The 26,855-nt window shown below is 40.2% G+C and overlaps 1 protein-coding gene across 1 annotated transcript; it reads right to left on the bottom strand.

Moving 5' to 3' along the window:
- Positions 1-3,853: 3,853 nt before the first annotated feature.
- rc3h1a (ring finger and CCCH-type domains 1a) lies at positions 3,854-26,590 on the bottom strand. Its single transcript, XM_046857439.1, is given in 21 exon segments — positions 3,854-7,763; positions 8,467-8,561; positions 8,670-8,795; positions 9,505-9,587; positions 9,590-9,594; positions 9,697-9,787; positions 10,012-10,210; positions 10,507-10,659; positions 11,311-11,484; positions 11,591-11,946; positions 12,569-12,768; positions 12,903-13,196; positions 13,280-13,392; positions 13,517-13,635; positions 14,179-14,311; positions 15,864-16,064; positions 16,185-16,360; positions 16,649-16,888; positions 18,012-18,132; positions 20,431-20,856; positions 26,463-26,590. Coding segments are annotated over 20 exon segments (3,273 nt in total). The 5' UTR covers positions 20,662-20,856; positions 26,463-26,590; the 3' UTR covers positions 3,854-7,600.
- Positions 26,591-26,855: the final 265 nt, after the last annotated feature.

Raw genomic sequence — 26,855 nt, 5'->3', positions numbered from 1 at the left:
GCTGTTTACAATATGGTTTAATCACAATCCCTGCCAGTACAGAATTCTTTTTGCACATTAAGTTACACTTTTAAATAATTTCATGGTTTATCAAATTCAGCCTTTCCAGTCCACCCCCCTTTCCCTCCCCTCCCCCACGAAGAAAAGCAAATTGTATTATACAAAAATGCAATCCAAAATTTCACACAGTGAATTTTTAACAAAGAAAAAAAAAAAAAGGTTTAACAGCTAAATCCACATTGGAGAAATAGTTTTAAACATTCCTTAATGGAGTATAATATATATATTTATATATTTAAAAAAAACCCTTAAATCTTACTTATGTTGCAGTTGGTTTGTGTACCTTAATTTAAGCAATTTTATGAGCCAACCTGAGAGTAATCATCAAAAGCAATTACATTTTCCCAAGGTTAGACTTACAAATAATAATAAAAAAAAAGCATAAATGCAAGAAAAGCAAAATGCACTGGAGGAAAAACAAAACATGACTGCAAGCAGTGAGCATGTTCAGCATGAACAAAAAAAATAAAGAAAAAAAAAAAAACGACACTCCCATCGGGACTCGTACATGATCAACGATTTTCGAAATATCCTATGTCTATGAGCTGAACGCTAACACCTGCATCTGTGTGTATGTCAGTGAGGAGTCTTTCCTGAGCATCTCTGAGCAAGTGTTTCCTCACATGACTTCCTGTTTAACACTCGCTCATTGGTCCACATGGAAGCCCCTCCCACTCTATCAGAAACAGAGTGTAAAATATTCTGTACATCAGTTTGCGTCACTGTACACGAGTCTGAAACAAATCACGATCACAAATAATAAAAAAAAAAGAATAATGTTCTGAATGAAAACACACACAATGTGATCGACATTTACATTTCTCCACAGGAAACGAGATGTTTCACTGGGTGGGTTTAAGACGTGACACTTTTTGGGTTGATGGGTAAACACGGTGTCCCCCCCTCCCCTCCATCCCCTTCCCCCCTGCTTTTACACGTACGGTGTTTCTCCCAGTGCCTGATGGGAGGCTGAATGTAGAAGTTGCTTTGCAACAATAGATAACCAGCTGAACAGTTTTTAAATGACTGATCAATTCCTTCAGCAGGTCAGTAACTGAAGCCCTTCAGAGTGAAAGAGACTAATTCATCACTGCGTTTCATGTAAGGAAACAAATTCTAACCAGTCTCGAATTCTTCCACAACAAAAACAAACAACAACAACAACAAAACAATACAAACGCACGCACGCACGCAAAAGCATCCGGAAAAAAAAAAAAAAAAAAAAAAACTGAATATGAAAATCATTTATACACATTTACATAATTACCCAGTCATTTAGCACAGACTATGTTGTTTTTTCATGCTTGGCTGATATTTGTGAAGGTTTGTTATGTTCTTTTTTTTTTCCAATCCTAAAATCACCCTATTTCTAATCAACAAATGCGTTTTAAGATCGGACGCCCACCACGTCCATTTTATTCCCATTTTTGGTTCGCTTCATTTTGCGCACTATGAGAACAAATCAAAAGTATGAAATTTATTTCAGGTTCAGAAATCGCACGATGGCCTTTTTCGCCGCCCGCGATCGGTTCGAGCGTTTTCAGAAAGCCGATTTGTACCACGGATTAACGACCGAACTGGCGGACGCCGCAACGCAAAAAAAAAAAGTGCAAGGCACTGCAGTTTCGTTGCAACGTGATGTAAAAGCGGTTTCGCGTAAATACCCCGCGTTCTGCACAGCATGGCCTGGGTCTCGCTTCCGAATGAACTCTGGCGATACCGGCAACGGTTCGAGAACATCGGACACCGAATAGGTGTGTCAAACGATGCAGCGCAGAACTGCGGCTGTTGAAACAGCCATTTAAAGACAGTGTAGAAAAACACGAACATGATGTTCAATCCATCTATCTAATAATGATAAAGTGAAAGTGGTTGTAATTAAGTAACCTGTGCACATGAACAGTAAGTGGTGTTGGGACTGAAGCTACAGAACATCCACAGTCTCAAGAACTCAATACTCCAGTGATGCTTACATCCTACTACATATACACTAATGTGTGTGTGTGTTTATATATTATATATACATACATATATACACATACATACACACATACACATACATATACACACATGGGGAAAAATGCATTATTGCTGATTGATGGGAAAAAAACTAATTGAAGACAGGAGGGGACAAATCAGTTTTCCGAGCCAAACTGGATGAGTTTTTTTTTTTTATGCATAGACGTTTTGTTGGTTGATGAATCAAATATTTCCGATCAACTTCCACAAAGAAATTTTCAGCCAGCGTGCATGCAGAAGGTGGGAGCTCGGATGTTAAGCTGCCACTGCAGGACCCTTGAGCAAAAGATGCCAATCAGGTGGTGAAGCTGGAAAATCTAACGCTAGATCCCACACCCAAAATGTTCACAAAATGTTGTAGTAGCCATAATCACTATCACAGTGAGCCACATTAGAGAAGAGACCAGTTTTTCTCAGTCTCCATTAACGCACTTAAACACAGACTCGCTTCCTGATTTGTCCACTCCTGAGTTAAGTTTACAAACAGTTTCAGGATTCAGTAGTTCACGTTCTTCCCACGCCCTTACTTCAGCCTGAACGCATTCAATTTCCTCACAGAATCGAGTTGGCGACCGCGTGGTGTAAAATCGATGATCTTACTACCGCAGGAATCACTACTTTTAACACTGAACAGCGATTACTGATTATTTTATACTGAAATCTTTCACTTTCCCGCTTTAATCACGCTCGATGAAAATCGCTGAGCCGCCTATCACCCCCTATTTTGATTTAGCCATTTTTTTTTTTTTTACTGTGAACATACAATGAATGAACGCTGTGCTTCACATTAGGCAGTGATTTCCTTTTATAGGCTCACACAGACCCCGGAGGACGTCGCGTTGAAAAGAAAAAGGAAGGGGGAGTAAAAGAGGAAAAGTGACAGTACAAGGTGCACCGGCTCTGGACCCTCGCTGTGGCCTCCTGGAGAAATCATTAACATGCCAATGACAACAGCAACTTCACAGAAGTTAAAAACAACACAAAAAAATTGGTTTGAATAAATGACATTGCTTGAGGTCCAGTCAGAGGTGATCAGAACAGCATCTTATTTCTAATTTGTCTAGAACATAAACGTCCTAAATGAGCCAGTGTGTGTGTGTGCGAATAAAAACCCAAAAGAAAACACTTTAACACACACCACAGCAGCACCCTGACTGTAAGGCTTTAGTCTTTTTAAATGACTTTTCTAGTTCTGAAGATCTGTATGCAGATCAAAGTTTTCCTGAATCATATACATATATATATAAAACATTCATAAAACAGAATGTCTCCTTTCAGTTTGTCTCTTAGGCTTGTTTTCCATCCTCAGGATGAAACGTGTAAATATCCCTGGTTAAAAATACATTAAAGCTGAGAGGTATGTTAGCACGTGATCTTAAAAAAAAAAAAAAAAAAAAACTGAATATGAAAATCATTTATACACATTTACATAATTACCCAGTCATTTAGCACAGACTATGTTGTTTTTTCATGCTTGGCTGATATTTGTGAAGGTTTGTTATGTTCTTTTTTTTTTCCAATCCTAAAATCACCCTATTTCTAATCAACAAATGCGTTTTAAGATCGGACGCCCACCACGTCCATTTTATTCCCATTTTTGGTTCGCTTCATTTTGCGCACTATGAGAACAAATCAAAAGTATGAAATTTATTTCAGGTTCAGAAATCGCACGATGGCCTTTTTCGCCGCCGCACACCGATCGGTTCGAGGAACGTTTTCAGAAAGCCGATTTGTACCACGGATTAACGACCGAACTGGCGGACGCCGCAACGCAAAAAAAAAAGTGCAAGGCACTACGGTTTCGTTGCAACGTGATGTAAAAGCGGTTTCGCGTAAATACCCCGCGTTCTGCACAGCATGGCCTGGGTCTCGCTTCCGAATGAACTCTGGCGATACCGGCAACGGTTCGAGAACATCGGACACCGAATAGGTGTGTCAAACGATGCAGCGCAGAACTGCGGCTGTTGAAACAGCCATTTAAAGACAGTGTAGAAAAACACGAACATGATGTTCAATCCATCTATCTAATAATGATAAAGTGAAAGTGGTTGTAATTAAGTAACCTGTGCACATGAACAGTAAGTGGTGTTGGGACTGAAGCTACAGAACATCCACAGTCTCAAGAACTCAATACTCCAGTGATGCTTACATCCTACTACATATACACTAATGTGTGTGTGTGTTTATATATTATATATACATACATATATACACATACATACACACATACACATACATATACACACATGGGGAAAAATGCATTATTGCTGATTGATGGGAAAAAAACTAATTGAAGACAGGAGGGGACAAATCAGTTTTCCGAGCCAAACTGGATGAGTTTTTTTTTTTTATGCATAGACGTTTTGTTGGTTGATGAATCAAATATTTCCGATCAACTTCCACAAAGAAATTTTCAGCCAGCGTGCATGCAGAAGGTGGGAGCTCGGATGTTAAGCTGCCACTGCAGGACCCTTGAGCAAAAGATGCCAATCAGGTGGTGAAGCTGGAAAATCTAACGCTAGATCCCACACCCAAAATGTTCACAAAATGTTGTAGTAGCCATAATCACTATCACAGTGAGCCACATTAGAGAAGAGACCAGTTTTTCTCAGTCTCCATTAACGCACTTAAACACAGACTCGCTTCCTGATTTGTCCACTCCTGAGTTAAGTTTACAAACAGTTTCAGGATTCAGTAGTTCACGTTCTTCCCACGCCCTTACTTCAGCCTGAACGCATTCAATTTCCTCACAGAATCGAGTTGGCGACCGCGTGGTGTAAAATCGATGATCTTACTACCGCAGGAATCACTACTTTTAACACTGAACAGCGATTACTGATTATTTTATACTGAAATCTTTCACTTTCCCGCTTTAATCACGCTCGATGAAAATCGCTGAGCCGCCTATCACCCCCTATTTTGATTTAGCCATTTTTTTTTTTTTTACTGTGAACACTGCAAGCCCATGAAGCCGATTAATGCTGTTCTGACTTTTTTTTTTATACGCCAAAAATACTCCAAAGCCCACTCGTAGCTGTTTGTATGTTAAATAATGCCGGTCGTTTTATCCTATTAATTGTTTAATCTCTAAAGATGTTCGGCAGAACGAACTTTCAGAACATACAATGAATGAACGCTGTGCTTCACATTAGGCAGTGATTTCCTTTTATAGGCTCACACAGACCCCGGAGGACGTCGCGTTGAAAAGAAAAAGGAAGGGGGGGGGGGGAGTAAAAAGAGGAAAAGTGACAGTACAAGGTGCACCGGCTCTGGACCCCTCGCTGTGGCCTCCTGGAGAAATCATTAACATGCCAATGACAACAGCAACTTCACAGAAGTTAAAAACAACACAAAAAAAAATTGGTTTGAATAAATGACATTGCTTGAGGTCCAGTCAGAGGTGATCAGAACAGCATCTTATTTCTAATTTGTCTAGAACATAAACGTCCTAAATGAGCCAGTGTGTGTGTGTGCACGAATAAAAACCCAAAAGAAAACACTTTAACACACACCACAGCAGCACCCTGACTGTAAGGCTTTAGTCTTTTTTTAAATGACTTTTCTAGTTCTGAAGATCTGTATGCAGATCAAAGTTTTCCCTGAATCATATACATATATATATAAAAACATTCATAAAACAGAATGTCTCCTTTCAGTTTGTCTCTTAGGCTTGTTTTCCATCCTCAGGATGAAACGTGTAAATATCCCTGGTTAAAAATACATTAAAGCTGAGAGGTATGTTAGCACGTGATCTTAAAAAAAAAAAAAAAAAAAAAAAAAAAAAGAAAAAAGTATTAATAATAAAAAAAAGTGCAATTGGCTACAAGTGATAAGTGGCTTTCTGGCTCAGTCCACATGCTTTAGCTGTTTCTGACCACCTCTGAGGAAAAGCACATTTTTTGGAAGCTCAGCTTCTGGGAAATTAAAAGAAATGTATATTTATAGCCAAATATAACAGTAAGAATTTGGCCATTTTCGCTCCAGGAATGAACAGATTCGAGGTCAGAGTGATGCTCTTGATGTCACAAATTTCAAACCAAGCTAGCGTGGAGTGGAAGTGTGAAATGAGACAAGAATCCGGGACTGGGATCTGATTGGCAGGAATCAAGGGGACAAGACTGAGGCTCCGTTCACACGTATACGAATATTTCTGAAGAAAAATTTTACGACCACATTTTCTCCTTAAATACTCACATGGACACTGGAACAGTGATGGCGTGAACGCGTGTACGTTGGGAACAACAACAAAAACTGTACCGAGTGGTAAAGAAGACAATGTGTGGGGGGGAATACCACCATGGCACAAAGTTCTTAACAAATACAACTTGACACACGCGAGGATTCACGCACAAGGACCGCCGGAGTGGAACTACTGCTGCGTTCACAGTCCGGGGCTGTATCCCTGGAGCGAGGGATTCAAACAGCGAATCGTGTTCTCCCTCCTTTGCGCGATATTTAAAATGAATCTCGCCCTTGTAATAAAACGTCCTCGAATAAGAAACCGGAGCTGAAATGTCTGGACGGCAGACATGTTTAGAACCAGACCTGAAACATTCATAACGTGCAAAAAAGAGAGAATGAAATTTGAACAATTCTCCATTCTGAACAGCGTTTGTTTTTTCATGTGGCACAAAACGTTTTATAAAAAATGTATACGTGTGGGCGAAGCCTGAGTGATATTTTCAGCGAGAAGATACCCGGCGAACTCACGACACCCGAACATTGATCACTCTGACATAATTCTGGGGGGGATACTGAAAGAAGTGCTGAAGGTTTTTTTTTTTTTGTATAAAACAGCAAATGTTCATCAACTCTGCCAGGTTCCGATATATCTAGGATATGCAGCACAATAGGGAGTCTGTAAGGAGATTCATGAGAGAAATGTGCAGAATGTAAACTTCGAACTTAAAAAGTCAGCATCGTGAACGATATTGTAACTACTAAGAACGTAGTCGGAGTCTATTACGTGCGAGTATTACTTTTCCTTATTGAAATTAACATTACTGTTTCGAATAGCGAGTAAACACATTCATAAAATGCTTCTTGAATGCTCTGGTTTTTTTTAAGGCAGTGAAAGTATTACACTTTAAGAAAATAAAAATTCCTTTACGGAACCAAAAAAACAAAAAAAAAAAAAACACGTCAACCAAGGAACCCAAAATATATGGCAGATACTGCTTATTCCTATTTTCTGTAATATCCTGTAGATGTTGCGAGGCAAGTACTACTTTGAAGATCATTCGATTGTTTAGCGGTCATGAATGCAGCTGAATGCACTGAAGATATGGAATGTTCAACATCCCAATACTGCGGTGGTAAAGAAAAAGAATAAGTGACCCAATATGAGTGGAATATGTTCAATAGTTAAGTGATTGGTGGTGTATTGCAGCCTCTGTGATTTGGTGGTGAGCTTGGAGAACATTCTAGAGTGTAATGTGAGGGGAGAGAGAGAGAGAGAAAGAGAGAGAGATAGAGGGAGCGTGATAAAGCTCATAAAAGGTAGCATCTAGCATAAGACAAACTATGAGCACGCGTGAGCCACTCCGTTCTTGGTCAGATCCGGGCTGCTGCCCACCAGATCAGACGACAGGCTGAGTGAGGAGGTCTTGCTGGTCAGGGAGGACATGCTGGAGCTTCCCAAACCACAGTCCTGCACCACAGAACTGGAACCGTTTGACCCCTCACTGCAAAACAGGTCAGAGATGTTTACATTCCAATACGGCAGCAGAGCCACACGAATCCATTTCAGCAGCTACTTTAACAGAACCAGTACCAATCCACCACATCCAAACAACCAAATCATGTTACAGCAACATAGACACAGATCAGGAAAAACATTGTGACTGGTGACGTGAACAACACTGATTATATCTTCATCATGGCACCTGTTAGTGTGTGGAATTTGGGGCTGCAGCTATCAATTGACTTTTCTACCAACGAGTCCATCGACTAATCAGATAAGTATTTTTTTTACATTAAAGAGCAATACTAAATCATCGTCTTTTTTATGTGACCACCAGGGGTCGCCACAGCGGACCATTCGCCAGCACATCACTCTGTCTTCCACATCTTAAAGAGCAATACTTAATAAACATCATATATTTGTTCTTAGAAAATATAAATTTTACGGCTAAAAATGCATTCTGAAAACTAAACCCATTGAGTGCATTTATTTGCCGTATTTAATCAAAAGGCAAATATATAAATAAGGAAAAAAAATATCATTAAAAAATAAATGGTGGTCTGATCCAACAGGATTGCTGAAGAAGCTAATGTTATTAATGCTCGAAGAGTTTTGGCAGCAAAAGGGGGACCAACAATATTAGGCAGGTGGTCATAATGTAAAGCCTGATCAGTGCATGCTTAGAAGCATCTCCAGGATGTTACCTGAGAGCTAGATGGTGATCCTCTTGCTGTAAATTGTGCTCATTTTGTCCGTTTTCTCTTCCTGCGATCAGCTTGTACTTCATGCCGGCTGCCTCCTGCAACACAAATATCACATGTAAAATTTGTCTGCACAATATTCAACAGATCCACAGAGAATACTGTATTTGACCCTGTGAGAAAATTCTTGAAATGTGGGAATTTACCATGGCCATCTCGCGCGTCCTCATGCCAATCTCTCTCTCCACCTGGTGCAACTCTAAGCTCAGTTGCTCGCTGGAAACACTAGCTGTTGACCACTCCACTGGAACACCTGCGGAACCTGGTTCCCTCTAAAAAAAAAAAAAGAAACCAGTAAAACACCTCATTAATAAATAATAAAAGCCAAGACCAAGCTGAATGTGTGTGGGGGGGAAAAAAAGTTCTTTAGCTCTGTACCAACCAGTCAAGAAAAATCTTTGGTGTGCGATAGAAGATATGGCATGTAAAAGAGGTAGTTACATGCATTAATACAAAATCCCTTGCTAGCAGGAGCAACTAACATCCAATCTTATTTTCCTTTCTAGGAGATTCAACTACAGTATGTGGATTCATGAACAGATATTATATGGCTGGTTGCAATAATCTAAGCTGCAACCACCCATATACTATACACTATATACTTTAATTAACCATGTTATGAATTACGTGAGGGAGGTGATGGCTTAGTGCATTGATTAAGGCATTAGACTTTGGATCAAAGATCGTGAGTTCAAATCCCAGCCACACTAAGCTGACACTCCTGGGCCCCTGAGTAAGGCCCTTAACCCCATAGCTGCTCAGTTGTATATATGAGATGAAAGCAAGTTGATCTGGATGAGGGCGTCTGCAAAATGGCGTAAATGTAAATTACTCGTGTCAATACCTAATCTTACCAATGACTTGATGGGATCAAACAAACACCAGCGATATCAATACTAATGAAATCTAATCTAGTATTTCTATTAAAATACACAACATGCTTCTATCAAGACAACTGCGGCTAATTCTCCATGAACTCACCTCCATACAGCGAGTCTGCTGGGTAATCTGTTGGTTGACCTGCTGGAGCTCCATTTTCAGCTGTTCCCTCTCCTGGGCAGCAGGGGCAGACTGGAACCATAAGAAATGACATTTTATAAACCAGTAAAAGCAGAAGGTACAGTTGGAAAGGCTCTATGACGAACTGTGCTGTGGGAATAACAGGCCCCTTACCGCTCGCTGAAGTGTCCCTGAGATGGCATGGTTTGGTGCTGGGTGTAAGAGGCTTCACTCCATCCTCCGCGATTCCCGTAACTGTAATCGACTGGGAGATGGTACAGAGCGTTAGAACGGCATTACAGGGTCCTCAGGCAAAATGGCAAACAAATCACAACAGCTTTATTTAAATAAGAAAATGATAAGTGTGTGTATTTATGTGATTTTGTGCATGTTTGTATTTGGTAAAACGTGCTTCATAACACGTGAGAAACAAACAGACGCCGCTGTAATCTGGAAGTGTGTACAGAGAGCAGAGCTGCTACAGGGTACCTGTGTTTGCAGAGTGTTTGGCTGGGGGGCCTGGAACAAGGCCAGCAGGCTGATATCCTGATTTGGATGTGCGGGATATAGCTCCGAAGCGAGAGACGGTGGGCAAGGAGCCGAAAGGGATTATCGGGTCATCATCTTTGACCTCTGCTGCTCGACGCTGTAGCTCCAGAGCTGGATCTCTCAGGCTTTTTTCTATAGTCTGCGTAAGAAGGGAAACCCAAACATTAAACACGTTTTCCTTAAGTACTTTGTTTTTCTCCTAAGCAGTTTCTCTAATAGTCAGCCATGGAGGTTATATGACTCATGAATTTCTCGATGGCCTTTGGTCCATCGGTGTGTTCCTGGGAAACAAACTGAACAGAATAAACACTGATAACCTTTTGTGTCTGCACTCCCACATACAGATCATCATAAGGTTCATCATACAAACACCCCTCGAATTTTGAGTGTAACGTTTTAATAAACTTGACAGAGATGGAAAAAAAGCCAGCCTACCATCTCCATGTAGCCCGTGGCCTCGCAATCTTTGGACTTCATATCCTTGGTGCCGATGTAGGGAACAAACGTGTCGCATGACCATGGTGAATACGAAGGCGCGTATTCCGGTTCTCTGGCGTTCTGGAACACTGGAGGATTTTCGCCCATATACTGTTGAGCATTTACAGCAACAAATACAGTTTAATAAAAAAAGAAAACATGTAAGGTCGACCGATTTATTGGATTTTGCCGATTAATCTGTACCGATAGTTGATTGCTGGAACTATCCGGGACATGCCGGGTTTTTTTTTTTTTTCCCCATGTGAGACTGTGTGATGTGGAGAGCACTCTATTATAGTTATTATTTATAATTTATTAATTGAATAATTCTATTTATCAATTTATTTATTCAGATCATTTAGCACATTTTCATGTTTCAGCACTGTTTTTTAATTTATTTATTTTTTAATCCAAACAGATCCCTGCTGTTAAACACGAGAAATCTGATTCATAGCCAGTTTTACACACACAAAACAAGTAACAACAAGCTAACTCAAACCCCGGCTTGGGTACGTGTTGTGTAAAATCATTGTTTTATAACTGAAGGAAACCGAAAGCACTCTATAAACCACGAAAGCTTTCTTGTTTCGAATGACTCAGCATGAAACTGGTTTCCTGTAGGTGGTCATTGTAATGAAACTTTTCCACCTTGAATACAAATAACTAATGTCTCAATTTTCAAATCTCATGGTGTTTTTTTTTGGTCTCTCTACATTATGTATTGCACATTATCTCTTTAAATGAAGAAATTAATTATCTTACATGGTTTTGCCCCCTGACCTCTTGTGTATAACCGGAGTCATAAGAATGAGACAGGTTTGTAGAGGATCCAAAGGGAGGAGGAGAGACAACTTTTCGTTCCTCCAGCTGGGCCATGATTTCCTTCCTCCGACGGTGCAGGTAGTCCAGGCTGGGCTGAGGTCTGGCGTAGGCATTCTATGTGTAAACATGACTGTTTGATTAGTGACAAAAGCAGTGTGTGTGTGTGTATGCAGGTTGTGCCATGATATATTTAATTATTACAGGATTAAGAAGCTTGTACCCTGCTGCTATAAGGCCTACTGTGGCCAGAGTGATCAGGGCCGTATCTGTCCCGCGGTTCTGGAAGGTAGGACGACGATGCTCCTGCTGTTGGAGCCTGTGGTGGTGGGGGCATGTCCATAGGGACAGGACTCCTGTGTCCCAGCTCATCTCGAGCATATGATGAAAGTGGGGGGTGACCTCCGTAAGGTGCATGGCGGCGGCTGTCGTGGTAGCTGTAGCGAGGGTCAGATGGAGGAGCGGGATATTGGCGTTCTTGGGCATAGGGCACAGAATAGGGGTCTGGGTAGGGTGCCAGGCTGGGGTCAACTGGGCGAGTATAGCGATGCTGCAAGTGCTGATAAGCGTAGGAGCTGCCTATAAAAAGATAAGGAGGAAAAAAAAAAAAAAAAATGTATTCGCATGACGAAACTTTTACACAATTTCTCTACAATCCGAAACACATTTTTAATTTCACCCAAAAGATGAAGGAAAAGTTTTTGTGTAAAGAATTGCGGTAATTAAATATAATGCATTATATTCTTTTACTCTTCGCTGATTAATTGTCCCGTGTGTTCATTCCTGTTTTGCTGTCAATTAATTTTTTTATTTGTTGTTTACATGTAAAGTCCACTGTTGCTCTTCCTTCATTAGAGTTATAGATTTTGTTCCTTCTGACAAAATAAGTTATTTTCCTCTACAAAATATAAATTTCTCTAGTAGATTTCTTTCAGAGAACGTTTTAATATCACAACAGTGCGTGTTCCTGAATTTTTCTACAGAGCTAAAAATATCTCTTTCTCTTCCTTCCTATTATTTCCCTCTTTTTTTTCATATATCAAAAAGAGGTAGTGATTTCAATATGATTCTGTCAAAGTATACGTAATGAATATAAACACAGATTAAAGAGGAACCTGTACATTTTTGCTTTTTCATGGCTGCTTTGGGTCATGTCTAAACAGAGACAAATGATGCAGTGACAAAAAGAGTAAGAGTTTACCAGTAGGATACTGAGAGGACTCGAACTGGGAAGCAGGAGGTGGTACTCGGGACTCTGAGTAATAAGCCTCGTGTGGATGTGGAGAATACAGTGGCATCTGGGGAACTCTGGAGACAGCAGACATTGCACGTCCAGCCAGATTCTCTCTCTGCATTCTAGAGTGAGTCACTGAGGACATCACTTTAGGAATGGAGTCCAGTCTGCATATAACAAAGAGACAGAAATAAACAGTTCATTTGAATTATTTCTTTTTTTTTTTTTTTACATGATGCAACCTTTCACATTAACTGTAGCCGCATGTGGTCAACACCAGTGAGCAAATTTTCCCACTTACGAGTCTGGTGGTGATTCCGGAGCGCTGAGGCTCCCCGTGTCTGGTTTTCCCAGCTTGCGTGCCGTGTCGTAGGCTGCAGCTGATCCACGGGAGACCAAATGCGAGAGCTCTGATCCAGGTGGCACTGGGAGAATGCCATTGGAAACCATGGACGGTTTGTGAGCAAGACCCTCCACGCCTAATCCCTCATCCGACAGTAGGCCTTGGCTGCAAGCTACGTCCATGTCATTGAGCTGGGTCAGCGACTGGCTGAGGGGCTTCCTCAAAGGCAGCCGCTTGTTCATTTTTCGGAACCTGGGGTTAGGACGAAAAAAACCTGAATAAATCTAACCCCACTAAATGTGAATGGAGACAGCGAGCAAGGAGGAGACACTCACTTTTCCAGTTCCTCCTGTGAGTGGGCAAAAGTGCAGCTGGCTCCTCTGGGGCACCCTCCCTTCTGCTTCATGTCTCTACACATGTAAGTCTTGTACTTGCTGTGCTGAGGAGCCTAGGAAGACGTGAAACCCAGTTTTAGAGATCTTTCAGTGTTGGTGAGAATATCAGAGGACCACAAGGGATTAGTTTACTGCTTATGAATCTGGAATCTCTGAACCATAGGAAGATTTACAAACCTGTTGTGGATCTCCTGCCTTCTTGCTGTGGTTCTGGATAAAGTCCACAAGACCATGCACCACTGTTTTTACAGCCACCAGCCCTTTGTCCAGCTGCTCCCATGTAGGGGCAGGGGCATCTAGTTAAAATAGAACACAAATTTATTTGATGTAATAAAATGTTCTCTAAAACAAACAGTACAGCATTTATTTTTGGGGGTAGGTGAAGATAGTAGCATTCTAATGAACTATTATTTCTGTAGTATCATATTCACACATATTTAGGCAAATGCTCCAAGAATGCACAACATGTTCTTTATACAAGTAAAAAAAATTGTTTTGGCGATGTTCATTATTAAAATGTTCCTATAAATGCTAAGTATTAAAAAACATTTTTTAAATGTCAATAGCAAACTGCTCTGATCTAAGAGGAATAGAACCCTTCGGGGGTTTATTGGGTGGTAACAGGAACCCTGCTTCATCGCACCATATTATTGTTGATTATTTTTTTTTACATATTTCCACGAGAGACCAATTGTTTCTTTGCTCTCTCGTTCCGAGACAGCAATGTTCATAATTCTAATTTAGTCCCCCTCCCCGCCCTTTAATCTAACCAGATTAAGTAAAATCATTGTCTGGTTCTTCATGTTTTGCACTTGTGTAATCTACGTATGAACACGGACCTGGGCTCGGGTCAATGTCGGCCAGCAGTTCTAAATGGGGTCTGAGGCGATTGAGGTTAGCCGGGTCTCCTGTTCTCTGCAGGGCAATAGTGAGCTCCTGTACACTCTGAGCAAAAGAGGCTGGAGTCTGCAACTGAGGAGAAATACAAAATAAATAAATACCAATACTTCCAATACCATGACAAATACTGTATTATATAATAACATGCATTGGAATCATAAATCTCTAGAACAGGATTGACAATTATATTATTAACTATGCAATCATACCATGCCACTTCCCCATTGTAATTTAAGGTCAGAGAGTATAAATAGATCTTTATGAAACCGATAGTCCCAGTTTTAAAATGCGATGAGTCGCATTATAAAATCCCCGATATACACTCACCTGAAACTGAACTTCAAAAACAGTTATAATTAAGCCATTGTTCTGAGCATGTAATACTCTAATGGTGTAGACTACAAACAGGCTAGACATACACACACACATAATTTTCTTAGAATAATGAACCACTCGAGTGTGTGTGTTTATAGTGATTTTATCATAACCATTGCTGCTTTAGACTCTTTTTAAAATCATTGATGTTAAAAATCAAAAGGAACGCACTCATAAGAACCTTATTTCTTGCTATATAACATTGAATACACACAGCATGTAAAGGTCTAAAACTGTTACAATAATTACAATTATTTTAATCATAAAATATTCAAATTGAAGCAATTTTCCTCCTATTCTGTGTTTAGATTTACAGATATGACGAGGATACTGCCATCGATAAAACACTATAATTTGGTGCAAAAAGACAGAAAAGGTGTTAAATAGCTATTTTTATTACTGCTGAACTTTAGTACTGCATTTTACAAATGCCTCTAAACAAACAAAAAAAGGCACATAAAGCATATATTATATATATAAATAATATAAACCCTTCAAAAAGAATTTGAATTAGAATTCTGGCAAATTCAGTCAATTTAGGCCAACTTATCTATTGCCTACTATACCTGAACCAGCTTGACTCCACCGTAGTGAGCAGCAATTTATCTTAAAGTATAAATTTAGGGACAGCCCTATGCCACTGAGCCATGTTCTTCAAGAATCATCTTCCTACGCATCACTATGGTGAATGGGCTGCTCCTGTGTCTCTGTCTCATTCCTTACTGATGCTGAAACCCCTTCTATCCTAGCGTTTCCTGTGGGGTTATTCAATGATTACAATGATTCTAAAACTTTAATTATTGTAAGTTTTGTCAAAAAGCAAAATTATCTGCCAAAATATATTAAGAAAATGTAAATCCTATTATGTAAAAATCGTATTCAATTTATAAAAATTATTAAATATTTTTCACTTTCTAAGAAATCACTTTTGCCACATGCATCCTTGACTCCTATCCAAATATAAGCAAGAAAGAAAGACAGTGACAGATGACATCAAAAGGAGCATGAAAAGCAGTTCTTTTTCTCTCGGCTACGCAAAAGGAATCGCTGAATCGTGCAAAAAAAAAACTGCCCCCCAATCCTTCACGTGAGTGATCCACTTCATTTCCCTCAGTTAACAAAGCGTAAATCTCATGACATCTGTGCCACGGAAAACATCAGGTGATAATTTGAATTCTTTTTTTTTTTTTTAGCTCTGTACTGTAGTTGATAAAGTGTGCGGAGATCCTGTGATGCATGCTCATCCTACCTTATCAATAATGGACTGCATGTGGGACTTGTGGGACTGATCCCCATAGAGTAGAGAGGACCACTGGTCAGGAGCGATGCGCAGGCCTCCCTCCATGGCTATCTGGACGATCTGGGAGTCGTGCTCTCTTCGCAGAGCCTCATAAGTCCTGAACTCTTCCTTTAGCTGCATCAGGGACGAGTCCTCGTCTCGCTTTGTCACCTGGATGGAAGAATTAGAGGGGAGGGGGGTTACTGTCAGAGCTGCTATAAAAAAAAAAAAAAAAAGCTTCTAACCAATCAGAAGTGAGCAATGTCGTATAAGCTCCTAATGTCGATTTACCTTAAAACACGAGGCTCTGTACAGCAGCTGGACGACATGGCCGATACTGGTTTTAGAGGCCTGAGGAAATCGTGGCTCAAGCCTCTGGACAACAAACAAAACCAGAACCTTGCGGGACAGAGGCGAGCCATCCTCCAAAGCCAGCAGCACTAACTTCAGAGCCTCCTCCTGCATGGCTGTGGAAATCAGAGGAGAGCGAGATGATCGGAAACAATCGCACTACAATTCGGTCACAATGTGACCCCCCGACCCCCACACACACACTTCTACAGCTAATTGGGGGTTTTCTTATTTCAATTACAAGTAGACTAAAGGTCTACAGATTTAAGTCTTCAAGAAACTGCTGATTCTGCTGTTTATAAACTGCACCAGAAATTGTTAACCCAGTATTGTCTACAGTTTACACATCATACAAATATTATTCTGACCGAGCTAACAAAGAATTCAAGGGAAAAAGACATTACCAGGGCCGAGGAACTGGCATCCCCGTGCTCGCACAGCAGCCCACAGGTTGGAAGAGAGCTGCTGGGGGTTTTGGTGTTGCAGGATGAGCTCAGTAACTGTACGCTCCCCTAGAGAGCGGGCGGCACGCATGGCGCGAATACGACCCTCCTCTTCCACCAGTTGGCAGTGCACCAGGGTCACCAGCTTCCTCTGCATTGGTCTGCTGAGGACACTCTGACTCGCAGTGCCAAGCCCTGCACCTACACACACAGAGAGAGAGAGAGAGAGAGAGAGAGAGAGAGAGAGAGAGAGAGAGAGAGAGAGAGAGAGAGAGGAAAATTAGGTAAAACCAGTAAACTTCCATATTTTTCCTTTGCATGCCTTGCAATCTGGCTGAGAGAATGAACACTGCATCAAGTGCATTCCTTTTTTCGGGCCACAATATAATTCATACAGCATGCAGATGCAATTTATATAGCAGAAGTCCTGAAATCACATGATAGAAGGGTTTCTGCAAGAGTGAAATGGAAGGTTTATAGGACTGTGGTGAGACCTGCTATGTGTTATGGTTTAGAGACAATGGGTTGACTAAAAGACAGGAGGTGGAGCTGGAGGTAGCAGAGCTGAAGATGCTGAGACTTTCGTTGGGAGTGACAAAGTCAGACAGAATTAGAAATTAGTTTATTAGAGGGAACATGTATGTAGGAGGTTTTGGAGACAAGTTGAGGGAGGCCCAAATGATTAGTTTGGACACGTGCAAAGGAGGAACCTGGGGTATATCTGAAGGAGAATGCTCAGGATGGAGCCACCAGGAAGGAGGAAAAGAGGAAGACCAAGAAGGAGGTATATGAATGTGGTGAGAGAAGACATGCAGGTGGCTAATTTGAAAGAGGCAGATCCGCTGTGGCGACTCCTAATGGGAGCAGCCGAAAGACGAAGATCAAAAACGTACTCTAAACTTTGTGTTATAAAGTAAATCATTAGCAAACTTTATCCCTAATTAAAAGACTAATTTATTATAACTTGTGCAGATCTTCGTTCACTCACTACCACTTTATCAGTCATGTTCGCACTATCATAACTCTCCACAAAGTAAATTTTTTAAAGCTCTTCCTGGACCAGTATTGCGATTGACCATTTCCTGTAAAATTACTTAGAAAGATTATAAAATGTTTCAGAAAGAGTTACGCCACTACATTAAGAAAAGATTCAGGCATGTAACAACGATCATTTATTCCAGATTTATTTGATTGTGTAAAAGTGGATGTCTGCTTTTGTAATTGTGTAATGGCAGTTTATGGGAACTGTGTGTTATTCTACAGAAGCAATAAATTAATCTGGATGAACATAAAAACTTTGCAAAACTGGAATGTTCATAGAGACCTCGGGTGTTGCTGAGGGGTTTGAGGTAGAGAGCAAGATCCTCCACACACGTTCGTGCTTCATCGTAATGCTTGATGTCCTCTGCTCCTTTCACTAAGGTGACTGGTTGAGACTTGGGTACCTGCACAAAAGAAAAAGGAAAAAAAAAATATATATATAAAAAAAATATCACATCACACTCGATCTCAAAATTGCACTACGTACTTGATGTCTGGGGGAGTGTCGAGTCCAAAGTTAAACTGTTTTATAATTTCTATTACTGGCACATTGAAAAGTCCAAGTGTTGGGTAAAAAGTTGTTATTTTTTTATACAAACTTTACTTCGGAAAGCTATGTTTTTGGTTTCTTTTTTGTTTTTGCTATTTCCAGGGAAGCAAATCATTCTTAAAAGGACTATATGAACTAATATGACCCTGGTGACTAAGCAAAATATAAATGTACACACACACACACACAAAACTCTTTCAGTCTAACCAGACCTGACCAACCACAATTTATTCTTGTGAAATTTGACACACCGGTAAGCAGCTAAAAAACAAGCTGGCCCCGCCCATCTTCACATTTCTCACTACTGTTTTTCATGACCTGCGTCAACATTACTCGCATCTGTATTACATATACACACATTCAGATAGCTTGCTTGCTATATTTTTATATATATATATATATATATATATATATATATATATATATATATATATATATATATATATATATATATAATGTGAATGAGAGAGAGACAGAGAGAGAGAGAGAGAGAGAGAGAGAGAGAGAGAGAGAGAGAGATAATGGTGCAAGCTATCTGAATGCACACAAAGCATACTGTGATGATTCATTTGTTTCATTCCAGTCAGTGAATGAATATAATGCAGAATTGGAAACAGACAGGAAAACAAAACACAAACTAATCTTGATAAACAGACAATGAATATAATTCTTCTAATATAATTCTATGCAAATGTTATTCTAGGTTATACATGATACAGGTTATAACATGCATTATCCTTCTTATATTTAAGAACAGCTTTTCTTTGGATTTTCAGAAATCCTCATGGACACTATGCCATAATCCACTCATGCAGGCTAAATAACATCCAACTAAATGTATATCCTCAGGTCAGCTGTAGCTGCTAGTTAAAATGTCTTATAGAATAGAATAGCGTTTATTTGTCACATATACATTACAGCACAGTGAAATTTTTGTTCTTCGCATATCCCAGCTTGCTTAGAAGCAGGGGTCAGAGCGCAGGGTCAGCCATGATACGGCGCCCCTGGAGCATAGAGGGTTAAGGGCCTTGCTCAAGGGCCCAAGAGTGGCAGCTTGGCGATACCGGGGCTTGAACCCCCGACCTTCCGATCAGTAACCCAGCGCCTTAACCGCTGGAGCTACCACTCCCCACTCTTTAGCTACCACTCTTTAGTGACCATGGCTTAAATTATCCTCCCCCTGCTTTCTTTTTTGCCTTTTTTATTAGATACAGTATTTTATATAAAAACAATAATCTCCTGCACCAGAATTGCACATTATATCATGCACACTCTTTACATAGCAAAAACATAAGAAGGACAGAAAGAGAAAAAAGAAAATTAAAACAGCAAAGTCAAACACAGCAAATATTATATTTGGATTCATTTGCTCTATGCATGTCGGCACTGGCTGCCAAATAAAGAAAAAGGTTTTACTTCAGCTGTTAGTGGAGAATCGAATCTTCTCGAGTGCAAGAAGATTCAGATCATCTCTAATCCAGAGACTAAAATTAGCTGGAGATTTTTCCAAGAACAAATTTTTGCAAGAACAGAATGATTAATAGACTAATACAAAACTTCCGATAGAAAATGTAATATTACTTGCCAGAAATTAATCTTTCCCCTTCTTTCTGATGTCCAATATGAACATTAACTTAAGTTCTTGCCATGTATCTTCAAACATTTCGCATTGTGCTGTTGGTCGATGGAATAACCGCAACACGTGTACATGCATCCCTGAATTTATTTCAATCTGCAAGCACTTTGGCTTCCGACAGACGTTTACATGTTCCAGCCTGATGGGCATCAACTACGAGAACTCATCGATCGTCCCAAATCTTCACAGCTAGTATTTCTCATATCGATTTTATCTACTGGGTGAGATTGTGAGGAAATGTGGTGTACCGAGCCAAAAACAGACCCAAATAGCTTGACGGTATGCAGCACTGCTGGGCTAAAAAAATAGAAGTTTGTTTGGCTTCTTCCCAACTACAGACGGCAGGTTTGTCGAAAACGTTTAAAATAAGTAATGCACAATATTTTCACATCTGCCTTCAAATCAGGGCCACTACACTACATAAAAATAAGTTTACATGGAAAACACAGGAAGTGAGGTTTGCGTAATTTATTACAACGGCGTTCGAACCCAAGCTCGGAGCAGGAAGTGACTGACCTGAGGGCAGACGAGCTGCAGCAGCGCCGTGTTGACGGGGAGCAACTCGATGTCTGCGCTGATGGTGGTCTGGTCGAAAGGGCAGGCTTTGCGGTGCAGCTTGTTCAGGCACATCTTGCAGACGGTGTGTCCGCAGCCCAGGCTGATGGGCTTGCGCACATTCTCCTCGAACGTCTGTGTGCAGATAGGACACAACAGAAACTCGGTCCATTGCGGCGCTTGTACGGGCATCGTCGAAGGAAAAGGGGCGTCTCCAGTAAGCGAGGTATCCACGCGCTCGCAGACGCGGGGACGTTTTTGTTAAAAACGAATAGAAGGGCCAAATGTCATATAGATTCCACAGGAATCAAAAAGACTCTTCTGAACGGTGGTTTTAAATTTCTTCAGGCATCGTGAACACAGAGCACACAGTGCTGAATACATAACCTGCAAAAGAAGAGAGAAGTCAGCACAGGAACAGGTTAAGAGGAAAGCTAGAGGACTTGTCTAAACAAAACAGCTCAGCCAGACACAGCTATAACCTACTGACTGGCTTTAATTCAGAGAATGTAAATGTTACCCGTGTCTGGTTAAAATGGAAACAAACAGCAGGGGATTTCGAGTGACTAATCAAAGTGCTGCTTGCTCTGGCCTGCTACACAAGGAAATACTAAGCAGAATGGGTTGAAATGGCAAAACATTAAAGGCTTCTCAATATGAATCACCCGTCAATCATCAGGAAATAGCAGTAATACATGACATGCCGTAATTAGCACCTCGTGAGAGAGAGAAAAACAACAGGTTTTCACAAAACAGAAGTTTCAGCAATTGACGTAAAACCAATCGCACCGTACAGAAAATGACGATTCAACTCGACAAAAGTTACCTTCAGAGAGAAGCCTCTTTCAGCTGATCATGCAATCACAATCCAAATGCTATTTTTTCCCCCTACAAGGAACCTGCAGTCTGAACAACTGCATGCACGCTATTCAAATCAGTTCTGGTAACTTTGTCATGCCTCCGTGGGACTCGCGAAAACGCCGACCTGAGAAACTTCCTCTTTCATCTCTCAGGGTTGTGGCTATGTTCAGTCACGCCTCACTCTCACCTGTCCCGATGCGAGTTTCACTCTGTAGGAGTTCCCTTGTGGCTAAAATTAGATCCTGTTCCAGCAGTGGGAGGCAGTCCCACCATTTGCTTTTACTAATATAGATTTTATTATTTAAGAAGCTTTGAAAATAACTCAGACGTTCGGTGGAAACAGAACTAGACAAAAAAAAAATCCTCGTTTTTGTGTTCACACGCAGAGATTGCTGGCTAATGTGTAAACAAGATCGGTAACCCTAGATCTGAAAGTGCACTGTAATGATGAGAGGGAAATACTACTGAAAGCGATGCTTAGACTAAGGTTAAACAAAAACTCCCATTAGGTTAAATAAAGCCCTGGTGGATAAACACGGACCACTGAGAATATTATGACTCACGTTGGCATCACTTGAGCACGTGGCTCTTCACATGATTTTCTTTTTCAAACTTTTTCTGCAGTAATTAAAAAGGTCAGCATTTCTCACGCCCTTATGAGAGAAAGACACCAACACTGGGGAAGTACATTAATAGTCTTTTAATTTCTCAAGTAACATCAGCTGTGCTGTGGTTAGAGGTTCTTTTCCCAATATGATAATCTACTGCGGTTTTTTTATAGACCACAAGCGAAGCATTTTATATATATATTTGATATGTATATACATGTACCTTTACACTCCTATTTATACACACACATTTTTTTTTTATAAATAAATACCCTGAATTAGGGTTTTATATAGTTATAGTGAGCAAAACAGTTTTTTAATCTGATTAATCGGAAAATATAATCTGATTAATCGGTTATCAATATAGTTGCAGCCACACACACACACAAAGCAAAATAATAAAATCCATCTCTTTCTTAAGAAAATCTTTTCACGAATGATGCTATTGTCATAAGCTGAATGGAAAAACAGCTGTGAGGAAACTCAGCTGAGCTGTTGTTTGGTTGTGGTCAGCATTGACGTGCTCTTTGTTTGTGTAATATCAGTCATGAGAGCTGCAGTGTAACACATTTACAGCACTAACAGACTCAAATACAGCCTGCAGCACAATCATGTCCCTGCACTGAGAAACAGAAGTGCTGTACTGTAAGGGACGAGCTGATATGGATGGCGATAAGTTTGTCGAGTGTTAAAAGACAAAACAACAACAACAAAAAAAGCTAGACACGAAAGTGATGAGAACAGAGTATGGTAATGATCCAGTGGAAAACAAGAGACAATGATACACAGGATTCGGAATACAATATCGGCCACATCTCTGCTTTATGCCATTAAATAATTCTGCACTTGATAATCGTGTAGCGATTTGTATTCCAGCTGTTTTCAGTCAGTCAGTTTTCAGTATTTGGCTTGAACACACTTGAAGATAAGAGACGACTCACTGACGAGTCTTCTAAACCTGTCCGAGATATAAATGTTCAATTATTTGCATCGCTTTGACTAACTAGAATGATTTTGTGAAATCTGTACTTTTTTAATTAGTAGAAATATTCTATTTGTGTTATACAGGACGGTAAGTAGCTCGCTGACTAAAACATTGGACTTCTTAAGTTAGAACTCAGTAGGTCGTGTGTTTAAATCCCAGCACAATGCTGCCACTGCTAGGACGTTAAACCTTAACTGCTCAGTAGGTGAGAAAGGCTCTGGAAAATACCAAAATACCATGAATGGAAAGATTTAGTTCACTAATGAATTGCAGTTGTGATGCTGATTGTGTTTCATTGACGATTGTACAGATATTTGAACGCCTCTAACCCTGTACTCAAAGCAATTTTTTCTGCCTAATGGTTAGTTAATGAAATAACGCAGTAATTCATATGGAGTGGATGCGCACTTTGCTAAATTTTTATAATCTGCCAATGAATGTGAAACGAGCAATTAAGTACTAGCTACATACACGCTTGACAGACCACAATCAGATTAGTGAGAACACCAGATTAGAGGAGGTGTTCAGTCATTAGATTAAATGGTAATGAAATTGGACCGGCAGCACAAATGCATGTTTATTTTGGTTAATTAGGTGTGAAGTTTCACAAACTACAGCACTCCTACCAGTGCAAGGATGATCAATAATACATCACTCAAAATGTATCTCACACGGGTGAAAAGAAGAAACGTCGGCGAGTAGTTTGGTCAAAAGTGTGTCGTCTCAAGGTTTAAAACGAGAGTGAATGAACGAAGCTGGAATTTCCATCAACAAGATTATCAGGTGCATAGTTTTCAGAGGCGTACATAAGATAAGAAAAATCCCAGGAACATGATTTTTTTTCTTTTCCACTCCTAAAATAAGTGCAGGCAGAATCTACAGTAGTCAGAGAAGAGCTAAAGAAGCGTTCGTTCAAGAGGCGATCATTTGGATGGTATTTCACTTAAAATACCTGTCAAAATAACAAATACCTGTTGCTTGCTTATACAGGCAACACACTAAATATACATATTTAAAAAAATGCAGTTGTCTAGACGTTCCTCCCAGTCACATTTCATCTGCCTCACACACACCCGAGTCTCACACACACCTCACACTTATGAACACGCTTCCCAACCTTCCAATCCGGCTCATGGAAACCCCCGGCCCGAAAATATTTAGTGTTATCTCACCTTAAACACACCTGTTTCAGCTCAACAGGAACTGAGATCACAATTAATGCTCGGAGTTACTGACGGGAAGGTCAGGGGATCAAGCTGCAGCACTGCTAAGCTACCACTGTTGGGCCCCTGAGCAAGGCCCTTAGTACTCTCTTCCCCAGGGTCGCTGTTTCGTAACTGACCCTGTGACTCAGACGCCAATTTCCTAACCAGCTCAGATATGTGAAGATAGATTTCACTGTACTGCAATGTATATGTGGCAAACAATTTGTCATTAGCTGAGTGGATTCTGTAGAGCCCAAGTTCTTTACACCTGGTACACAGAACCGGGGCTCTACAGAATCCACTCCTAGACACGAGTCAACTTCCACCAAAAAAAAACAATTCTGAGTCGACTCATCCACAAAGCACACATCAGCCCGGTGTGTTTTCCAGTCACGCTCCCGATACTCGCTCTCGAGCTTTTGAAACTTTCCCAATTCCAACGTGATGAAAAGACTGGTTACTGGGCTGATGGGTGGAGCCGGGTGTGTTAAAGATCAGCGGGGCGAGCACTAAATCTCTCAGGTGTGTGTAATGTGGGTGGAATCCAGGTTGCACTAAAACACACGTACGTCAAAATTACAATTAAATTTGGTTGGAAATTATAAATAAATAAAACAAACATCCTGGAAAGTTTAAGAATTTGATTTGCCAAGTGTGAGTCCAAACAAACATCCACACATCAGTGTCATAAACCAGACACACAATATAACCTAGTAAGGCTGGTTAGATTAAAAAACTCTCTCCAAAGCAACACATTTTGTCCTGTTACATGTGAATAAGGAATAAAGTACAAAGTCTGAGAATATTAAGACTTATTTAAAGTGAATTAATGTCTTCAATGATAATTCAATTATATTATAAAATATAACATTTTTCTTATACACATATACATACATACACACTATATATCACAAAACATCCGTGTTGTAAACCCGACACACAACATAACCATGTACGGCTGGTTAAAATAATAATAATAATAATAATAATAATGATGATAATACTAATAAAATACCAAAAACAAACAAACAGTAAAACATGCATTATTAATTTTCTTCAAATTCTTTGTATATTAAGACTTATTCAAAGTGAATTCATGTTCGCTATGATCGAACCCTTCCCTAGATTCCTACTACACAGCAAAATAGTTCTTAGAATGAGAACATTAAAGATTATTTATATATTCATTCATTATCGGTAAATGATCACACAACGTGTAAAGCTTGTGTATTTAAGCTAAGCCTGACTAAGAAAGACCTAGCCTGGGGTGGGGGGGGGGAAATAAACACTGGTTTAAAATAATAAATAAAAACACACATGGACAAAAGATTTCATGGAGACACCAAAACCTGGACTTCTGTTTATATATAGTGTGAAGTGAAGAAGTAACTCAGTATAATGTGTATTGAGTGTATTAAGGCTTATTTAAAGTGAATTTATGATATAAGCCTTAACTAAATGCATAGTAAACCAACAGTTATAATTGTTTACTTATTTATATACACACACACACACACAACACACACACACACACATTTTGCTATATGCAGTGATCTAGAACACACACACACAGAGAGAGAGAAGCAGCTGCTCATGTTGTACCCGGATACTTTCATTGTCTCCTGTGTGTTTCTTGCCAGCCAGGTGTTTGTTACTTATTTACACTGCTGTTTGTTAGTCATTCTTTTTGCTTACACTTTTAAAACATATCTCTAAATGAAACCATCCTCATCCCGGAAACGTTTCGAAACATCAGTATTTTCGCCTAAACGACCTGTTTTGCAGCAGCTCGTAACGCACATTTCATCAAAATGGCCCTAAAGCGCATTTGCGCCTCTCAGTCCTGCTAACTAACATTCACCCCGTAAACAGAATCATTATTATGTGTAAAATATAGAAATATAACCGCATTCAAAGCAAGACAGAAGTATAACTTTTAGGATGTTTAAGGTTTTGAGTGGAGTATAAGGACGAGGGTTAGACGTTGGACGCCATGTTGGACTCGGGAGCTAATTTCCAATCGCGTCGTGTAGATTTTTTTCTTTCTATTGTTGAGAAGATTTATAGTGAAAATTTAAAGCTTCGATTCGCGTATCCTGCGGCTATTTTACAGATACCGGATTTCTGAGTGGATTTTGCACAACGTTTCAGCAATAAATACCAAGTGAAGTCAATTGTAATACGCGGCTAACAACGTTACGCACTCGCTAGCAACCTGCTAGTGTTTGCTGCTAGCTAGGTAGCGCGAGGGACCCAAACTTATTCAAAAATAATAAATAAAACAGTACTCTGTTGAGAGGGGGAAAAAAAGAATAAAATGTGGAACATACTCACAAAATGTGTGTGTGTGAAGCCGTGCCGTTTGTTCAGCGGTCTACAGGGAAATGAAGCGATTTCTGCTCGGTCACCATCGCGACGGGGTTGGACGTGCGCGCGCGCGCGCTGGACTACAGACAAGGAGCTTGGACTACGCATGCGCCATGAAGCTAACAAACAACCCCCACCCTTTCTTTCTTTTCTTCCCCTCTCTGTGTGTGTGTGTGTGTGTGTGTGTGTGTGTGTGTGTGTGTGTGTGTGTGTGTGAGACACACGGCTCAAGTTCTTTCCTGACATCATTCCATACAGCAAGACATTTAAATAAGGGGTGAAAAAGATCACCAGAAACCTCAAGAGGAACAAGAGTGTATTGTGAGAGCAGGTTTGGTTGCTCACAGGATATGGTTTTTA

Source organism: Silurus meridionalis, chromosome 9 (assembly GCF_014805685.1).
Source record: "Silurus meridionalis isolate SWU-2019-XX chromosome 9, ASM1480568v1, whole genome shotgun sequence".
In the NCBI taxonomy this organism is placed as follows: domain Eukaryota; kingdom Metazoa; phylum Chordata; class Actinopteri; order Siluriformes; family Siluridae; genus Silurus; species Silurus meridionalis.
Note: the sequence above shows the minus strand (reverse complement) of the source record. Positions and strands in the feature narration are given on the sequence as shown.